Genomic DNA, 18,003 nt, shown 5'->3' with positions numbered 1-18,003 from the left:
GTGCAGGTACTAGACTGCCCTGCCTGCAGTCCAGACCTGTCGCCCATTGAAAATGTGTGGTGCATTATGAAGCGGAAAATACGACAACGGAGACCCCGGACTGTTGAACAACTGAAGATGTACATCAAGCAAGAATGGGACAGAATTCCACCTACAAAGCTTCAACAATTAGTGTCCTCAGTTCCCAAACGCTTATTGAGTGTTGTGAGAAGGAAAGGTGATGTAACACAGTGGTAAACATACCACTGTCCCAGCTTTTTTAAAACATCTTGCAGGCATCCATTTAAAAATGAGCAAATATTTGCACAAAAACAATAAAGTTTATCAGTTTGAACATTAAATATCTTGTCTTTGTGGTGTATTCAGTTGAATATAGGTTGAAGAGGATTTACAAATCATTGTATTCTGTTTTATTTACATTTTACACAACGTCCCAACTTCAGTGGAATTGGGGTTATATAAACTGATCTAATCAAATCCACTAATCAAACGGCAAGGTCCTAGTTCGGTGTTATATAAAGAGATATAATCTGCCAATCAAACGATAAGTTTCAATTTCAGGGTTATATAAAGTGATCTAATCCGCCAATCAAACAATGAGGTTCTATTTCGGTGTTATACAAACTGATCTAATCTGCCAATCAAATGACAAGGTTCTATTTTAGTCTTATATAAACTGATATAATCCTGCATTTTGTTGATAAAGAGGCAAAAAGGTGATAAGTAATTGAAGGCAACATACGAACTATCTTTGAGGGGACAAGTCCATTGTCCAGCTGAAGTCGATCTTCCATGAAAGCCACCCCGAGCCGGCTGAAGTCGTCCAGTGTGGCCTGAGCCACGGCCCTGTATGGCTGGTTGGGACTACAAGCCAGAGGAAGACAGTAGTCTGACCACTTCAGTACCTGCACATGAAAATACAAGAGATGAGCAAATAGCCTAGAGCATGGACCGCATCGTGTGAGTGGTCACTCAATAAAGCGTGATCAAAGTGAGTCAACGTTAAAGCGGTTCAGTCAAAATATGCCACAGCCTCAGTGTGGTGGAAACACTGCCATGTAGAAACTGAGTCAGAAACAACGAAATGAGACTAGTTCTACATTGAAACATGCAGAGCAAGTGCTTAAAACCCCTTTCACACTGGGCCTGCTTCGAGTTGCTTCACACGGCATCATGAATGTCTGCGTAAGGTACACACAGCAGGGGGCAGAGAGGTGAGGATGCAGAGGAGGATCTGCACACAGTGTGGTGAGTTTATATCTGTTCTTGTGCAAGGCTGAAGGTCTGCGCTCTGATTTCTGATACAGTTTATATTTCTTCCTTTGACAATGAACGAACCATCCCTGAGTAAATGTGAAGATGTCTGGAGTTATACTTCATGTGGACATGTCTTGTCTCTCGCAATTAGTCTGTGAGCAGGACTTATGTCCTTTTTTGTTCTTTATTTAACACAATGATGAGAGAGTATGAGGGGAGAGTGAGAAACTGCCTGCAGTCAGCCAGTTTTCTTTTTCTTTTAATTGTTCACATGTGCGCGCGTGAACGAACTGTCTGTGAGTGGACTGGAGATGTTCGGACTTTTTACTGGATGAGGACATGTCCTGTCTCTGGCAATCAGACTGAGCAGGACTTTTATGGACTTTATTTAAACACAGTTGTGAGAGAATTTAAGAGTGTAGAATTTGATCGTGTAGTTTTTACTGCATTGTGAACACGGTATAAAAAAAATCCTGTGTGATTTATATTTCGGGAACAATGGAACACAGCAGAAATCATAAAATGGCATTGGGTAATGTATTGTGAGGGTGTAGCTTCCAGTCACATTGAGTACCGCTGCTTTGCTCTGACTTACATTGAAGTCACCTCCTTTCTGTGTCCTGTGCTTGACGCAGAAAAAATTAAACATTTAATTTTTGGCATCCAATTCGCTTCATCCTTTGCATTCCTCGCGGTGTTGTGGCATTGAGCTACAATGCCTCGGCACTAGGTTGGATCCATGAGGCGTCATCATGACGCCGCACGACGCAACTCGAAGTGGAACCGGTGTGAAAGGGGGTTCAATCACAGAAGAGTAAAAAAAAAAAAAAAACAAGACTTCACTTTTCAGGCACATATCTTAAATATCCCTGGCCTCACTTGAACTCCGCGGGGGTGTGTCCATGGAGGACAAAAGGCCGGGCATATCAAATACACATTCCTCAGCTGCAGACTGTCTGCAGCTGAGGACAAAGCAGAGGAAATCACAGCTTTTCAAGTGGTACTTGAAACTTCTTGTACTTGTACTCTGGTACTTGTACTTCTGTGACTTGCCTTTGTGTGGCAAATCACAGATGCAATTAGCAGCAGACATTCACAGGTTTGATCTACCAAGGTGTGACCATGTCCCTGACTAAAGCCCCTTTCACACCGGGGCTCTTCAAGTTGCTTCCTGTGGCGTCATGACAACACAGGAATGTCTGTGTCAGGTGCGCACAGCAGGGGGAAGAGACGAGGTGAAGACGCAGCTTGCAGGATCGCTGCACAGACAAGTCAGAGTGCACAGTTTGACTGCAGACAGACTGTGCACTCCGATTCCTCTTCTAGTTTATATTTGTTCTTGTGCTGAACTGCAGGTCTGCGCTTTGAGTTCTGTTATAGTTTATCTTTCTTCCCCTGACCATGAGCTGCGCACATTAAACATGTTTAATTTTTGGCATCCAATTTGCTTTGTCCTTTGCGCCCCTCACGCTGTTATGACGTCGTCATGACGCCACACGATGCAACTCGAAGTGAGTCCGGTGTCAAAGGGGCTCAAAGGTCCCTTAACATGAGCATGTCTGTGATTCACACAATAGCGCACACTTTGTTGTGATGATCCCACCTGCTGTGTTCACAGCTGGACGCCGTTCTTTGTTCTACTGGCTGCCACACGCTCTGCGCTGGATGCTGTGTATATAAAATAATTATTTTGTGTTGGATTAATCATTTTCTCTACAAACTGGCCGTTCAAAATGGCTGTAATCACTTCCAGGACCGCTCCAGCTTCAGCCGATCATGCACACACACACCTAACAAGCTGCAGAAAGCATTTGGAGCCGTCTAAAACGGTATTAGTCATGTTTACATTATCATGGTTTGGTAAGTTATGTGTTCTTTCCTTCTTGTGTGCAGCTGTTAGAGTATGTTTTTGATAGATTTAACTTCCTGTTATATTCGTTCAGACAAGCTGCGCTCTGATGCGATACTCTGACGTCACCACTCACTCTGTTCACTTCTTTACTCCACTTGATGAGTTGCACATTGTGTTGGCAATTAGATTGCGCCATGTAGCACGACATTTATGCGTGAAAGATTTTTATTGACCATTCCAAAATTCTCTGTGCACAATAGCATGCACCGGTGCCCCTCTCACCTCCTGTCTGCACCCGTTAAAGACAAGTTTACTGTCCAGCATGACACAGGTCGTGCTGGTGCCTGAGTCAAAGGCATGCTCGTGTCAGGGGGCCTTAAAGTAGGAAACCCAATGTTATTGCAAGTTATTGCCGTTCCTTATGAAGAACATTTGAGCCAGTGACTTATGTGCAGGATAGCCTTTTTGTGCATGTGTGCATGTGCGCTACACAGGCCCTCCAAGAATTCACCATAGGGAAAAATCAAGAAGGGAGAAAGTTAAAAGAAAAGTCAACAACGGGGGGCATAAAATCCGGCCGCAGTGGGTCCGTCGCAGCGGGGTGTCGGTGGCACTGCGTGTAGGAGCTTTAGACATGCATGTTGGGCAGCTTGGCCAGCTTGGTGGATGGCCTCGTTTAGGTGGGCCTGCCAGCACCATGGGTTTATCCAGATCCAGGTGGGCCGGTTTGAGGCGGTCCACCGAAATGCTTTCAACTTTGCCACTGATGTCCACCATGAAGGTTTTGTCACCTGTTTTAAGGGCATGAAAATGGCTGTTGTAAGTGGGCTGTAGTGGTCCTCTGCGCATTGTGACGAATAAAAACATAATCTGCTGATTGCAGGTGTGGGGATGTGTAAGAAAATGGGGTGAAGTGTTGTGTAGTCGGCACAGGAGCAAAAAGTTGAAGTTTGTTCTAAAGGTCGCCCTTTTGGTGGGTCACTGATCATGGGGCTGTGGCGTCGGGAATGAAATCCCCAGGGACCTGCAGTGGTTGATCGTAGACTAGCTCTGCCAATGAGGACTGGAGGTCCTCCTTGGGGGCGGTCCGCAGGCCCAGCATGACCCATGGGAGCCTGTCTTTCCAGCTGCTGTCAGATAAGTCGGCGCATAGAGCAGCTTTCATGGAGCAATAGAAGTGCTCACACAGTCCATTGGCCTGGGGGTGATACACCGCGGTGCGGTGGAGTATCACCCCCAGGCTGTCAGCAATCGCGTTCCATAGTTCTGACATGAAATGTGAGCCTCTGTTCGAAGAGAAGTCAGCCATGGTTCCGAAAAGAGCAACCCATGTACCAATGAATGGTCAGGCCATGTCAGCCGTTGATGTGGATGCCAGTGGTACCGAATCAAAGCTTTTTGAGTGGTACTTGAAAACCCTTTGTGTGGCAATTCACAGAAGCAATCAGCAGCAGACATTCACAGGTTTGATCCACCAAGGTGTGACCATGACCCCGCCTATAGGCCCTTTTTGACTACACAAAAGTAGCACTACTCAGCTCAGCTCTACTCGGTTTGGTTCCAGGTGCATCTTTTTCCACTACAAATAGAACCTCCTCCATGTGGGCGGGGTCAGCAGAGCAAACTGTAGTGACATTGTTTTATACGCGACACAAAAATCAACAATGGCAGACTCTGTGTGTTTACTGCTTTGTGAGTTTTTAAGAGAAAGCTGCTAGTGGCGAGACGAAACATGCTTGAAAAATACACAAGACTTTGGGAATTCATACAATATGAAAACGGAGATGAGAAGACACAGGCTGCTAGAGATGAAGCATGACGGTAAGCTAGTCGTTAGCTTCCTAAGTAGCTCGTAAATAAGTAATAACTGCAGGCTGTCGCTATTATTAAAATTGTGGCTGTCAAAATAAAGTGTTAATTTAGATTAATTAATTACATCACCTATAACGCCTTCAGTCACACTTTGGTCCGTTTTGATTTGACATCCGTGAATTGGTCTGTAAATAAAGACTCATTTCTGAGAGCAATAAACGTGTTAGATGTCAATATTTTTATACCAAAGTAACTTGCTTTGATAATTTATTGTTAAATCTCAAATGTGGGAGTTTGTGCATTTACTGACGTTCACACACAAAATGTTGACTGGTGAAGTAAACATCAAAGATGATTTGCCACAAACTACAACTGCAGCAACTACTCTGAAAACTGTAATGCAGGTTGTCATGTGAGATGGTATTTCTTGGAGCCACACTTTGGAAACCTTTCCGCATCATCAGCAGGTATCTCAGGTTCACAGGTGTTTCGCCCCTTAACCTGTACACCTCGCCTGCGTGAGGCAGCGAAGATTGACTAGGCTTCGCCTGCGGAAGGGCTCCAGCTGTGGGCTCTCTTTAGCCACAGCCATCTTGAGCTGGACTCGGCTGCTGTGGCTATATCCCTGGTGGCTTTCTTCAATTATTTATACTCCAGGCCCATCCTCTGGAGGAAGAAGCGCACAGACGTTGCAGGAAACCCGCGTCAGTCGACTTCAATAGGAAAGATGGTTGCATGCCATCCTTTTTGAACAGCTTCATCGATCAAGTCCTGGTACTTAGCTAATTTCAATTGGTGAGACATGTCCAGCCTTTCTTCCCAGGGCACTGTGAGCTCTACCACTATGATGGTTTTTGTGCTCCTGGACATCAAGACCATGTCTGGTCGAAGTGAGGTCACTGCCACGTCCTGTGGGAAGACAAGGTTCCTCTTCAAATCCACACTCAGCTCCAAATCGGAGGTGGGTTGCAGGGTGGAGGGTATGTTTTTAACCTGCCATGCTGGCCTTACAAGCAGTTTCCCCTTCTTGCACGAATTTTATGGCTTCAGGCAAGTGGGCTCGCTTGTTGTTGGCTTTGGCCCGCTGCTGCTTCACCCATTTGGCGACTTCCGCAAGAACCTTGTTGTGCCTCCATCTGTAGCGCCCTACTGCCAATGCCTTTGGGCACCCCATCAGGATGTGGTTCAGTGTGCAGGTGGCTGCTCTACATTGGTTGCAAGATGGGTCTTCCTCTCTGCCCCAGATCTTCAAATTACTTGGTGTGGGCAACAAATTGGCTACAGACCGCAGGAGAAAGCTCAACTTCCCTTGGTTAGTTTGCCACATCTCCTTCCAAGACATCGGCTGCTCCTGTGCCTGATCCCACTGCGTTCATCGACCCTGGGAGACAAGATGGATCGCTTTCACCACTCTTTTCACCGCAAGACCCCTTTTGGCTCGAGCATCGGCTCTGCACCACCTGCTCTTACTGTAGTGACCGAGGCCCAGCCGACCTTGACATACCACGCTCACAATTTCCTGATATTTCCAGTAGGCTTCTGCATCTGCCACAGCTTGTTGGGGCTTCCACTTCCTGCTGCATTTGATGTTCTTGCTTGTTTGTCGGACTCTTCCGTCTTCCGACAAAACGAGTGTGCTGACTGCCCTTGCCTTAGTGGCTCTGAACTCCTCCACCACTGATGAAATAGGCATGGGAAGCTTGGTGGTCTTGCTATACAGGTTGACTGTGCTGAAAGATGGGGGACTCCCAACCATTTCTGCAGAAACTTGCTGCACAATCTTTCCATTCCTTCCACTTGGGACATGGGAAAGTCATAAAGCAGGAAGGGCCATTACAGTTGCGGTATGATGCCATATTGAAAGCACGATACTTTAAACATCCCAAGAAGCTGGCTGTACTCAGTGGCCCTAAGCCAGGTGTTCACCTGGGCTTTGGTAGTGTAGAGATTGTGGTTGTCCTTTAGGGAGCTGTTGTAATGCTTTCCAAGGCATCGGATCCCTTGATCTTGAATTACTGGGATCTCAGAGCTTTGGATGCAAAAGATGTTTCCTGTTAGCCTCCCTTTCAAAATGCTGAGGCTCCACAACTTTTCAGGTTTGAACTGTAGGCATGACCATGCCGCCATCTTTTCCATTGCGCTCAGTATCCACTGTGTCCCCTGGATTGATTGAGTCATCACAGTCACGTCGTCCATGAAAGCTCGACAGGGTGGGTGTCTTGTGCAGGGATGTGAAATGAAAATTGTAAAATCCAAGGAAAATTCACAGGGGGTCTGGGGGGCGCAGCTCCCCAGGAGCCGAGGTCTACGGCCTTGTGGGGCCCCAGAAACCAAATTAAATTTTCATCTACTGATACATTTTCAACATCTCCTGGAAAAACAAATCTCAAAATTAGTGCATATTTAAATGATCCTAGATTCAACCTTTCATTTGAACCATGAATGATCATGTTGAAATAACAGAATATGACGTGGAAGTAGGACCTGGAATGATTTTCCTGTTAAATGTAACCCAAATTATGCATTAACTCAGAACAATTAAACTACAGGAAATTCATGAAGATTGAAAAGACTGTTAAACCATGTCAAAAACCACAGCTAAAGATTGTAGAATATTTTAAAAATCAGGGTAAAATATCAATAACATACCTTATAGTAAAAAAGCCACACATTCTTGTGTAAATTCCTGTAAATCCACTCAAAGCCAGTGTCTTTTTTTCCCATGAAAAAAGTCTACATTAATAAAAACTAATTTACATTGTTGTGTAAATTCATGTAGCCCAAATTCATTCAAAGCCACATCTTTTTTTTCCAATGAAAGAAAGTCTAGATTAATGAAAGAAAAAAGGCACATAATCTTTTCTGAAATCCTGTTTGAACAGCACAATGTTTATTTTCCAGAGAGAGAAAAAAATTCTTACCAGTTCGCTTTTCCCGTTTATCTTTCAGGTCTGTTGATGAAGCCAGCAACAATTCCACGGATTCTTGTCCTTATCACACTTTTTCAAACCGTCTTTCTCGCCATCTTTGCTTTGTCTGATGTTGCTCCGTGACACAGACATGCTGCAAAATTCTTCTTTTAAAAACTTGAAAGTTCTAAAAGTGTGCAATGTCCACATGCTACATTTAGCTAAGCTTCGCACAGGAGCCACACAGTGTCACCGCAGCAACCAACCAGTCCCGCTTTACGACAACTGTTGTAACAGCCAGGCTTTGAGTGGCATTTTTCCTTCTCGAAACTCAGCGGATCCGAGGAAACTGATATGAATCTGTAACACACAGATCAGTGTCCGCGGACTTATAAAACTTGCATGATGTCGTAAACAAAGAACGCTTTGCGATAAGCATTTTAAAAACTCATTAACAATCACAATTAAAGAGTACAACACTAACACCCCACCCCGCCCATGATGAAATCCGCAGAGTTTTCACAGCCCTGCTTGTGCAATCATCTGCTTTTGGGCCTCTGCACTGCATCTCTCTTTTCTTCAGCAGTAGATTCATGGCCGCTATGAAAAGGACAATGGAAATCGTGCATCCCGCCATAATTCCTTTTTCAAGTTGTTGCCATTTGGTAGTGGTGCCTCCCATGGTGAACTTCATCCGCAGCGCGGCCATATGCGACATGACCAGCTTGACTACCTCTACCGGAACACGGTAATACTCCAGTGCCTTGTGGATCAGCTGGTGTGGTACGCTTGGCTAGGCCTTGACAAGATCGAACCAAACGACAGAAAGTGTGTTATGTTGGCTCTTGGCTTTGTTGATAAGCTGGCTTATCACTGCCGTATGCTCCTCCCTTTTGGACACTGGGATCCATAAACTTGTTAGCAAGCAGGTATGTTGCTAGCCTATTGCCGACGATGGACCAGAATATTTTCCCTTTTACATCCAACAGGGAAATCTCCTGAAACTGGTCATAATGACCGTTAACGTTGTCACTGAACTCAAACAGGCTTAAAACACATTAAAAACATTTGATTTATGTTTTTCATTCAAATTTTAATGTTCAATGGACAGATATAAATATGAAATCTAAGATAAATATTGAAGGAGTCATATTGTGCAGAATTTATTAAAGGAGTCATATTGTGCAGAATCAGCCTTCAAACTCAGCTCTGTTCAGCTTCAGCCTCAACATCACTCAGGATGGACAGATTCTCCTGCAGGAACAGGTTCCTTCTTCTCTTTCCTGGAAAATAATGAAGGTAGAAATGGGAAGTGATTAACAAAAGCAAGTTTAAAAAAAAATTATATAAAAGTCATGTTCTTTCAAAATTATGCTCCAAATGGTATGATTTGTTGGAGCATAATTTTGAAAGAACATGACTTTTATGCAAAGGGACCAAGATAACTGAAACTTTGGGGAAGGTCCAGGAAATTTTGCTGGACCTTTGTGGGATTTATTACAATATTTATGGGTTCTGGTTTTGTTTCAGGGTTTTTTTTTTGGGTGCTGGTTGGGCGGGGGGATCACCCTGTGTGTGTATATATATATATATACACTTAAAAATATAAATGCAACACTTTTGGTTTTTCTCCCATTTTGTATGAGATGAACTCAAAGATCTAAAACTTTTTCCACATACGTAATATCACCATTACCCTCAAATATTGTTCACAAACCAGTCTAAATCTGTGATAGTGAGCACTTCTCCTTTGCTGAGATAATCCATCCCACCTCACAGGTGTGCCATATCAAGATGCTGATTAGACACCATGATTAGTGCACAGGTGTGCCTTAGACTGCCCACAATAAAAGGCCACTCTGAAAGGTGCAGTTTTATCACACAGCACAATGCCACAGATGTCGCAAGATTTGAGGGAGCGTGCAATTGGCATGCTGACAGCAGGAATGTCAACCAGAGCTGTTGCTCGTGTATTGAATGTTCATTTCTCTACCATAAGCCGTCTCCAAAGGCGTTTCAGAGAATTTGGCAGTACATCCAACCAGCCTCACAACCGCAGACCACGTGTAACCACACCAGCCCAGGACCTCCACATCCAGCATGTTCACCTCCAAGATCGTCTGAGACCAGCCACTCAGACAGCTGCTGAAACAATCGGTTTGCATAACCAAAGAATTTCTGCACAAACTGTCAGAAACCGTCTCAAGGAAGCTCATCCGCATGCTCGTCGTCCTCATTAGTGTCTCGACCTGACTCCAGTTTGTTGTCGTAACCGACTTGAGTGGGCAAATGCTCACATTCGCTGGCGTTTGGCACGTTGGAGAGGTGTTCTCTTCACGGATGAATCCCGGTTCACACTGTCCAGGGAAGATGGCAGACAGCGTGTGTGGCGTCGTGTGGGTGAGCGGTTTTCTGATGTCAATGTTGTGGATCGAGTGGCCCATGGTGGCGGTGGGGTTATGGAATGGGCAGGCGTCTGTTATGGACGAAGAACACAGGTGCATTTTATTGATGGCATTTTGAATGCACAGAGATACCGTGACGAGATCCTGAGGCCCATTGTTGTGCCATACATCCAAGAACATCACCTCATGTTGCAGCAGGATAATGCACAGCCCCATGTTGCAAGGATCTGTACACAATTCATGGAAGCTGAAAATGTCCCAGTTCTTGCATGGCCGGCATACTCACCGGACATGTCACCCATTGAGCATGTTTGGGATGCTCTGGACCGGCGTATACGACAGCGTGTACCAGTTCCTGCCAATATCCAGCAACTTCGCACAGCCATTGAAGAGGAGTGGACCAACATTCCACAGGCCACAACTGACAACCTGATCAACTCTACGCAAAGGACATGTGTTGCACTGCATGAGGCAAATGGTGGTCACACCAGATACTGAATGGTATCCCCCCCAATAAAACAAAACTGCACCTTTCAGAGTGGCCTTTTATTGTGGACAGTCTAAGGCACACCTGTGCACTAATCATGGTGTCTAATCAGCATCTTGATATGGCACACCTGTGAGCTGGGATGGATTATCTCAGCAAAGGAGAAGTGCTCATTATCACAGATTTAGACTGGTTTGTGAACAATATATATACATATATATATATATATATATATATATATATATATACACACACACACACACGAGGTCTGTTAGAAAAGTATCCGACCTTTTTATTTTTTTTAAAAACTATATGGATTTGAATCATGTGCGCTTGCATCAGACAAGCTTGAACCTTCGTGCGCATGCGTGAGTTTTTTCACGCCTGTCGGTTGTGTCATTCGCCTGTGGGCAGGCTTTGAGTGAGCACTGGTCCACCCCCCTCGTCTGATTTTTATTGTTTAGGAATGGCGGAACGACTGCCGCTTTGTTCCATGAAAAATTTTTCAGAAACTCTGCCAGACAGCCAGATGGAAACCATTTGGAAGATTCAGATGGCTTTCGGTGAAGATTCTATGAGTATCACACGGATTAAAGACCATTAAAACTGGATTAAAAACGGCCCACAGCAGCGGAGGGCGCACCGCGCCCTGAGCGGCCATCGACAGGCTGGAACGAGCAGATCACTTCCAAATTTAAGGCTCTGTTGATGCAGGACGTCGTGTGACTAGCAGAGAAGTTTCAGAAGAGGTCGGGATCAGCACTTTATCGGCACATTTCACTGTTAAAGGAGATTTTGTAATGAAAGACATGCGGACGGATTTGCGCGTTGGGACGCATCCGCTCATGGCGCGGGACAAACAACACCTCCGTGTTGGAAGTCTCACAGGACAAGTTGGAACATGCCCATCTGTTAAACAATTTCTCGGATACTCACTCGACTGAAAAGCCACCGAAAGCCGTCTGAATCTTACAAATGGTTTCCAAATGGTTGGTTTCTGCCTGTAGTAATTCCCCCTAACAGGAAATACGCGGTGTTAAGACAGATCTCCAAGAGTTGCCAGATGTGGTCTGGTGTGAGTTTGGTCCTTTCAAGTAGAGACACATCCTCCAGCAGTCTCTGCCTCACAGCTGAGACGGCCTCAGCTGTGGGGATGCAGGTGAACAACGAAGTCACATCAAATGACACGATTGGTTCATCTGCCTCCAGCTGCAGGTCCTTGATCTTGTTCACAAAATCTTGTGTGTTCTCCACATGGTGGTCTGAGTAACCCACTAGAGGAGCCAAAATCCACTTGAGGTACTTGGCCAAATTGTACGTGATGGAATCTGTGCTACATACAATAGGCCTGAGTGGCAAGTCCTGTTTGTGGATTTTGGGCAGTACACAGATGCACAGAGTGGCATCCACAGGGTACAGTCTGTAGTACGTCTGCCTGTCGATGAGTCCCTCTTTCTCCAGGTTTTGGAGGTATCTAATGATTTTCTTTTTATAGCCGCTCGTGGGGTCTCTCTTCAGACGTTCGTATGTATTGGAGTCACTGAGCTACAGGCAGATTCATGGTTGTGCGATGGGGTCTCCGGTATCTCCCATTGTGGCCAATCTGTACATGGAGCGAGTGGAGAAGACAGCCTTGACGTCTTTCACGGGCATCTCTCCCAGTCACTGGTTCAGATATGTTGATGACACATGGGTTAAAATCAAGCAACAGCAAGTTGAGGAGTTTACACAACACAACTCGGTGGACGCCAATATCAAGTTCACACGAGAGGATGCCAGAAACAATCATTTAGCCTTCTTGGACTGTGATGTTACGATTGGAGAGAACAGGTAGCTCCAGACAGGGGTTTACAGAAAACCAACTCACACTGACCAATATCTGCTCTTTGGCTCAAACCACCCCCTTGAACACAAGCTCGGGGTGATCAGGACATTTCAACACAGAGCCCTACAGGTGCCCACAACTGCAGAGGGAAGGGCTACAGAACAACAACTTGTCCGGAAAGCCCTCACAGTATGTGGGTACCCACGATGGTCCCTGGACAAAGTGCAGAAGTCCCAGAGAACAAAGAGACCAGATAGACAGGAGACGGAGACAAGAAGAAGAAGAGTGTCTCTCCCTTATTTAGCAGGAGTAGGGGAAAAACTACAGTGGATCTTCAGACAGCACAAAATCCCAGTTTACTTTAAACCGGTTAAGACCTTGAGACAGAAATTAGTTCATCCTAAGGACAGGATCCCTAGTTACAAAGAGAGCAATGTAGTGTATTCTATCAGATGTCAGGAAAACTGTAATGAACACTACATAGGTGAGACTAAGCAACCTTTACACAAAAGGCCATACCAGCATCGCAGTGAGGGCGCCAATGGACCTCAGTCTGCAGTTCATCTCCACCTTAAAGACACTAACCACACGTTTGAGGACAAGGAAGTTAAAATATTAGCCAGAGAGAAGAAATGGTTTGAGAGAGGGGTCAAGGAGGCATTCTTTGTGAAACATTTGAAACCCAGCCTTAACCGGGGAGGGGGTCTGAGACACGCTTTATCCCGTTTACAATGGGGTACTCAGGTCAAAGTAGTTTCAGTCTTTTGTTCATGGTAATGAGTCATTCACATCATCAGCAGAGTCGTCAAGGGAGCCATCAGGAGAGGGTCCGTCCCATCATTAGGAGGGACAGCTGCCCTGTCATTAGGAGGGTGCTAACTAGAGCACAATAGGTGCTAATTAGAGCTATTGTTTAGTCACTAGCCTATAGCAGTCTGCCTCTCGGTAGGAGGGGTCTGGTTAGGTTTAAAACTCCAGCTTTTTTGACTTCTTGATTATTCTTCTCTACAAGAGTCAAGACAGAATTCAGAATCAAGGAATCAAGGAAATCAAGGAAATTTTATTGTCATATGCACAGAACAGAAGAGCATCTTCCCTGCACAATGAAATGTGGCTACTGCATTTAACCCATCCTATTTGCCAGTAGGAGCAGAGGTCGCCATTAGGCGCCCGGGGACCAGCTCCAGATGTACATCCCTGCCTTGGTCAACAGCAGGGTGAGCAAACCAACACCGACCCATAACAAACAACACACACAACACACAACACATAGGCCGGCCCGGTACATAAAACATATATATGAAAGCAAAACACGAGGGAAAAGGAGAAGAAAAAAAAAAACCCTCATAGCTGCTGCATTACACAGCGGCAATGAGGAAAAAAAAAATCCCATCAGCACAAAAAACAATAATCACAGAGACAAAACAAGGACACAGGACGACAACCGAGATTTGAAAGGACCAGTTTATCAGAACACTCCGGAAGGCAGCCAGTTCGGCGCCGTCAACGGCCTTGTCCGACAGTCTGGAGGGGGAAGGGAACAGCCCTGCGCAGTCTGAGAAGGTCCTGGACAGTCCTAACACAGTTCACATCAGAGCTGGAGAAGCTGAGGGGAGGGGGGAAGACCAGGGAGCGAGGCTTAAGTGTTGATCTTCTGAGGAGGTTCTTATCACAGCGACCTTGAAGTGCAGCTGTATTTGGGGAAGCCAAATGAATAGCCAGATTAACAGACGCCTGAAAGATTCCACAGTTCTGAGAACAGAGTGGCTCTCAATGCTTCTGAATGTAGAATGTGGTCTTCACAGACGGTCATAGCGGGTTTCCAGGGCTGCGATCTTCCTCGAGATGTCTTCCAACGCGCGGTTAACCCCCGCCGACTGCGCAGCCACTGCCTTCCCAATCGAATCAATCATATAGGGCAGCTTGGAACGACCAATCAAAGCTGCTTCCACTTTCTTGATTTTCCGGTAAACCAGCAGAGTGCCCGCACCACACATCAGAAAGCCGGTCACCACCAAGCCGAATATGTACACATCTTCGACGTCCTCCACAGAAAGCATGTAAAGGCACGTGACCTGCCATCTCCTCCACGAGTCCATCACGTAACCCATCACATGCGTCCCAGCAGGACAGGTCGGGTCCTCCGCCCCCGAATGTCTTGTAGAAAAAATAGTGTCAATTGCGTTCAGAGACCACTTTAACAGATCCATTTTTGTCGTTTCCAGAAGAGCAAAGCTGCAGCCTCACAGACAACACACCACAAAAGAAGGAAAGATAAGGAGGGAGGGAGAGGAGAAAAGTGCGTCCGTCTCGGTCGAGTGCAAGCTGGCAAAAAAAAAAAAAGACCACCAGAGCAAGAATTTTAGCTGAGGAAGCTTCTGCGATTTGAAGCGAAACGTCCTCGCGTCAAGCAACCCAGTCCAGTTGAAGATTCAAGCTTCTCTATTATATGGATTTGAATCATGTGCACTTGCATCAGCCAAGCTTGAACCTTCGTGCGCATGCGTGAGTTTTTTCACGCCTGTCTGTTGCGTCATTCGCCTGTGGGCAGGCTTTGAGTGAGCACTGGTCCACCGCCCTCGTTGGACTTTCAATGTCAGGAAAACGGCTGAGCGATTGGAGCATCGCTGAATCAAATTTTTCCAGAAACTGTGAGAGACAGCCAGGTGGAAACCATTCAGAAGATTCAGACAACTTTCAGTGAAGATACTCTGGGCGTCACACAGATTAAGGATCATTACAACCGGATTAAAGATGGCCCACAGCAGCGCAGGGTGCGCCACGCTCCAAGCGGCCATTGACAGGCTGAAACGACCAGATCATTTTCAAAGTGAAGGCTGTGTTGATCCGGGACGTCGTCTGACTACCAGAGAAATTGTGGAAAAGGTGTACATCAGCACTTTTGTGGCACATTCCACTGTTACAAGATAATGAAAGACGTGCGGAGGAATTCGCGTGTCGGCACGGAGCCGCAATGGCGCACAACAAAAAGCACGTCCGTGTTGGAAACCATTCGGAAGATTCAGACGGCTTTCGGTGGCTTTTCAGTCGAGTGAGTATGCGAGAAATTGTGTAACAGCTGGGCATGTCACAACTTGTCCTGTGAGACTTCCAACATGGACATGCTTTTTGTTGTGCGCAACTGCGGCTCCATGTCGACGCGCAAATTCCTCTGCACGTCTTTCATTACAAAATCTCCTGTAACAATGGAATGTGCCACAAAAGTGCTGATGTACACCTCTTCCACAATTTCTCTGGTAGTCAGACAACGTCCCGGATCAACACAGCCTTCACTTTGGAAATGATCTGGTCGTTTCAGCCTGTCGATGGCCGCTCGGAGCGCGGCGCGCCTTGCGCCGCTGTGGGCCGTCTTTAATCCGGTTGTAATGATCCTTAATCTGTGTGACGCCCAGAGTATCTTCACCGAAAGCCGTCTGAATCTTCCGAATGGTTTCCACCTGGCTGTCTCGCACAGATTCTGGAAAAATTTTATTCAGCGCTGCTCCAATCGCTCAGCCATTTTCCTGACAATGAAAATCCGATGAGGGCGGTGGACCAGTGCTCACTCAAAGCCTGCCCAAAGGTGAATGACGCAACCGACAGGCGTGAAAAAACTCACGCATGCACACGAAGGTTCAAGCTTGGCTGACGCAAGCGCACGACTCAATCCATATAGGTTTTTAAAAAAATAAAACGGTCGGATAGTTTTCTAACAGACCTCGTATATAAAATATTTGGGGAAAGCTATGTGATGCGTGATATTTATTCTTACCATTGATAACACGTTGCTGTGTGGTGCTGGACGTTGATACAGCTGTTGAAGCTGGTGGTCGAACCCTCCTCACTTATGTTACTAGATTCTTCAACAAAAACAACACAAAATGGCAACATGTCAAAAAAAAAAAAAAAAATCACAGTAATGGCACTAAATTAGTCAAATGTACACATTTGTTGTCACGTTGACTTTAGGTGTTTTTCTGTCAGAAGTTAATACTTTAAAGCGGAGCAAAGCGTTATTTAGCTCACTAGTTAGCAATCAGCTAGTTCACTGTGTCCACATACATGAGACAACAATGTTACTTTAACACAAGTTTAGACTCAAAATCTTCATTTGTTAAAGTGTGCTTCCCAGCAATGGGATGAGTAACATTAAACGGTACTTTCAAGCAGACAACAGACAAAGTCACAAAAACACTTACCATCCGTTGCTTCCAACAAAGCCGTGGCCGAGTCACAGTCATCCTGCCTCCCGTTGCTCGCCGGTCGGTGTCCATAAACAGCGTTCCTTTGGTTGAACCGTTTCCAGCCTTTACGGTCCAACCTACTCCGGTCGTTGTGGTCCTGTAATCACTTTTAAGCTTTTTTAGCTGTTCTCTGCATTGCTGTAATGTCCGGTACCCGTGAGCCGCCAAAGACTGGGACATTTTCTCATTTTGGATCACTTCATCCACCTCTCTGTATTCTCTCCTCCGCCACCAAACACAGAAACGTCCGCAACTCATCCACGGACCACGGTTTGGTTTTGTGCGAGTAAAAAAAACTTGCCGTGAAATGAAAGAAAAAGATGGTTGCTATAACACCGCTGCAAGTACACTCAACAAAAATATAAATGCAACACTTTTGGTTTTGCTCCCATTTTGTATGAGATGAACTCAAAGATCTAAAACTTTTTCCACATACACAATATCACCATTTCCCTCAAATATTGTTCACAAACCAGTCTAAATCTGTGATAGTGAGCACTTCTCCTTTGCTGAGATAATCCATCCCACCTCACAGGTGTGCCATATCAAGATGCTGATTAGACACCATGATTAGTGCACAGGTGTGCCTTAGACTGCCCACAATAAAAGGCCACTCTGAAAGGTGCAGTTTTGTTTTATTGGGGGGGGGATACCAGTCAGTATCTGGTGTGACCACCATTTGCCTCATGCAGTGCAACACATCTCCTTCGCATAGAGTTGATCAGGTTGTCAATTGTCGCCTGTGGAATGTTGGTCCACTTCTCTTCAATGGCTGTGCGAAGTTGCTGGATATTGGCAGGAACTGGTACACGCTGTCGTATACGCCGGTCCAGAGCATCCCAAACATGCTCAATGGGTGACATGTCCGGTGAGTATGCTGGCCATGCAAGAACTGGGACATTTTCAGCTTCCAAGAATTGTGTACAGATCCTTGCAACATGGGGCCGTGCATTATCCTGCTGCAACATGAGGTGATGTTCTTGGATGTATGACACAACAATGGGCCTCAGGATCTCGTCACGGTATCTCTGTGCATTCAAAATGCCATCAATAAAATGCACCTGTGTTCTTCGTCCATAACAGACGCCTGCCCACACCATAACCCCACCGCCACCATGGGCCACTCGATCCACAACACTGACATCAGAAAACCGCTCACCCACATGACGCCACACACGCTGTCTGCCATCTGCCCTGGACAGTGTGAACCGG

At 45.8% G+C, this 18,003-nt stretch overlaps 1 protein-coding gene across 1 annotated transcript in view; it reads right to left on the bottom strand.

Moving 5' to 3' along the window:
* The window catches only part of hlcs (holocarboxylase synthetase (biotin-(proprionyl-CoA-carboxylase (ATP-hydrolysing)) ligase)), a 373,652-nt gene that overhangs the window by 291,770 nt on the left and 63,879 nt on the right, over positions 1-18,003 (bottom strand). The window contains exon 3 of the mRNA XM_034177490.1: positions 743-905. Within this exon, the coding sequence (XP_034033381.1) occupies positions 743-905 (163 nt within the window). The remainder of the gene's footprint in view (positions 1-742; positions 906-18,003) is intronic.

The sequence above is a fragment of the Thalassophryne amazonica genome, chromosome 9 (genome assembly GCF_902500255.1).
Source record: "Thalassophryne amazonica chromosome 9, fThaAma1.1, whole genome shotgun sequence".
Classification (NCBI taxonomy): Eukaryota; Metazoa; Chordata; class Actinopteri; order Batrachoidiformes; family Batrachoididae; genus Thalassophryne; species Thalassophryne amazonica.
The sequence above is the reverse complement of the archived record's forward strand: the minus strand, read 5'-3'. Positions and strand labels throughout refer to the sequence as shown.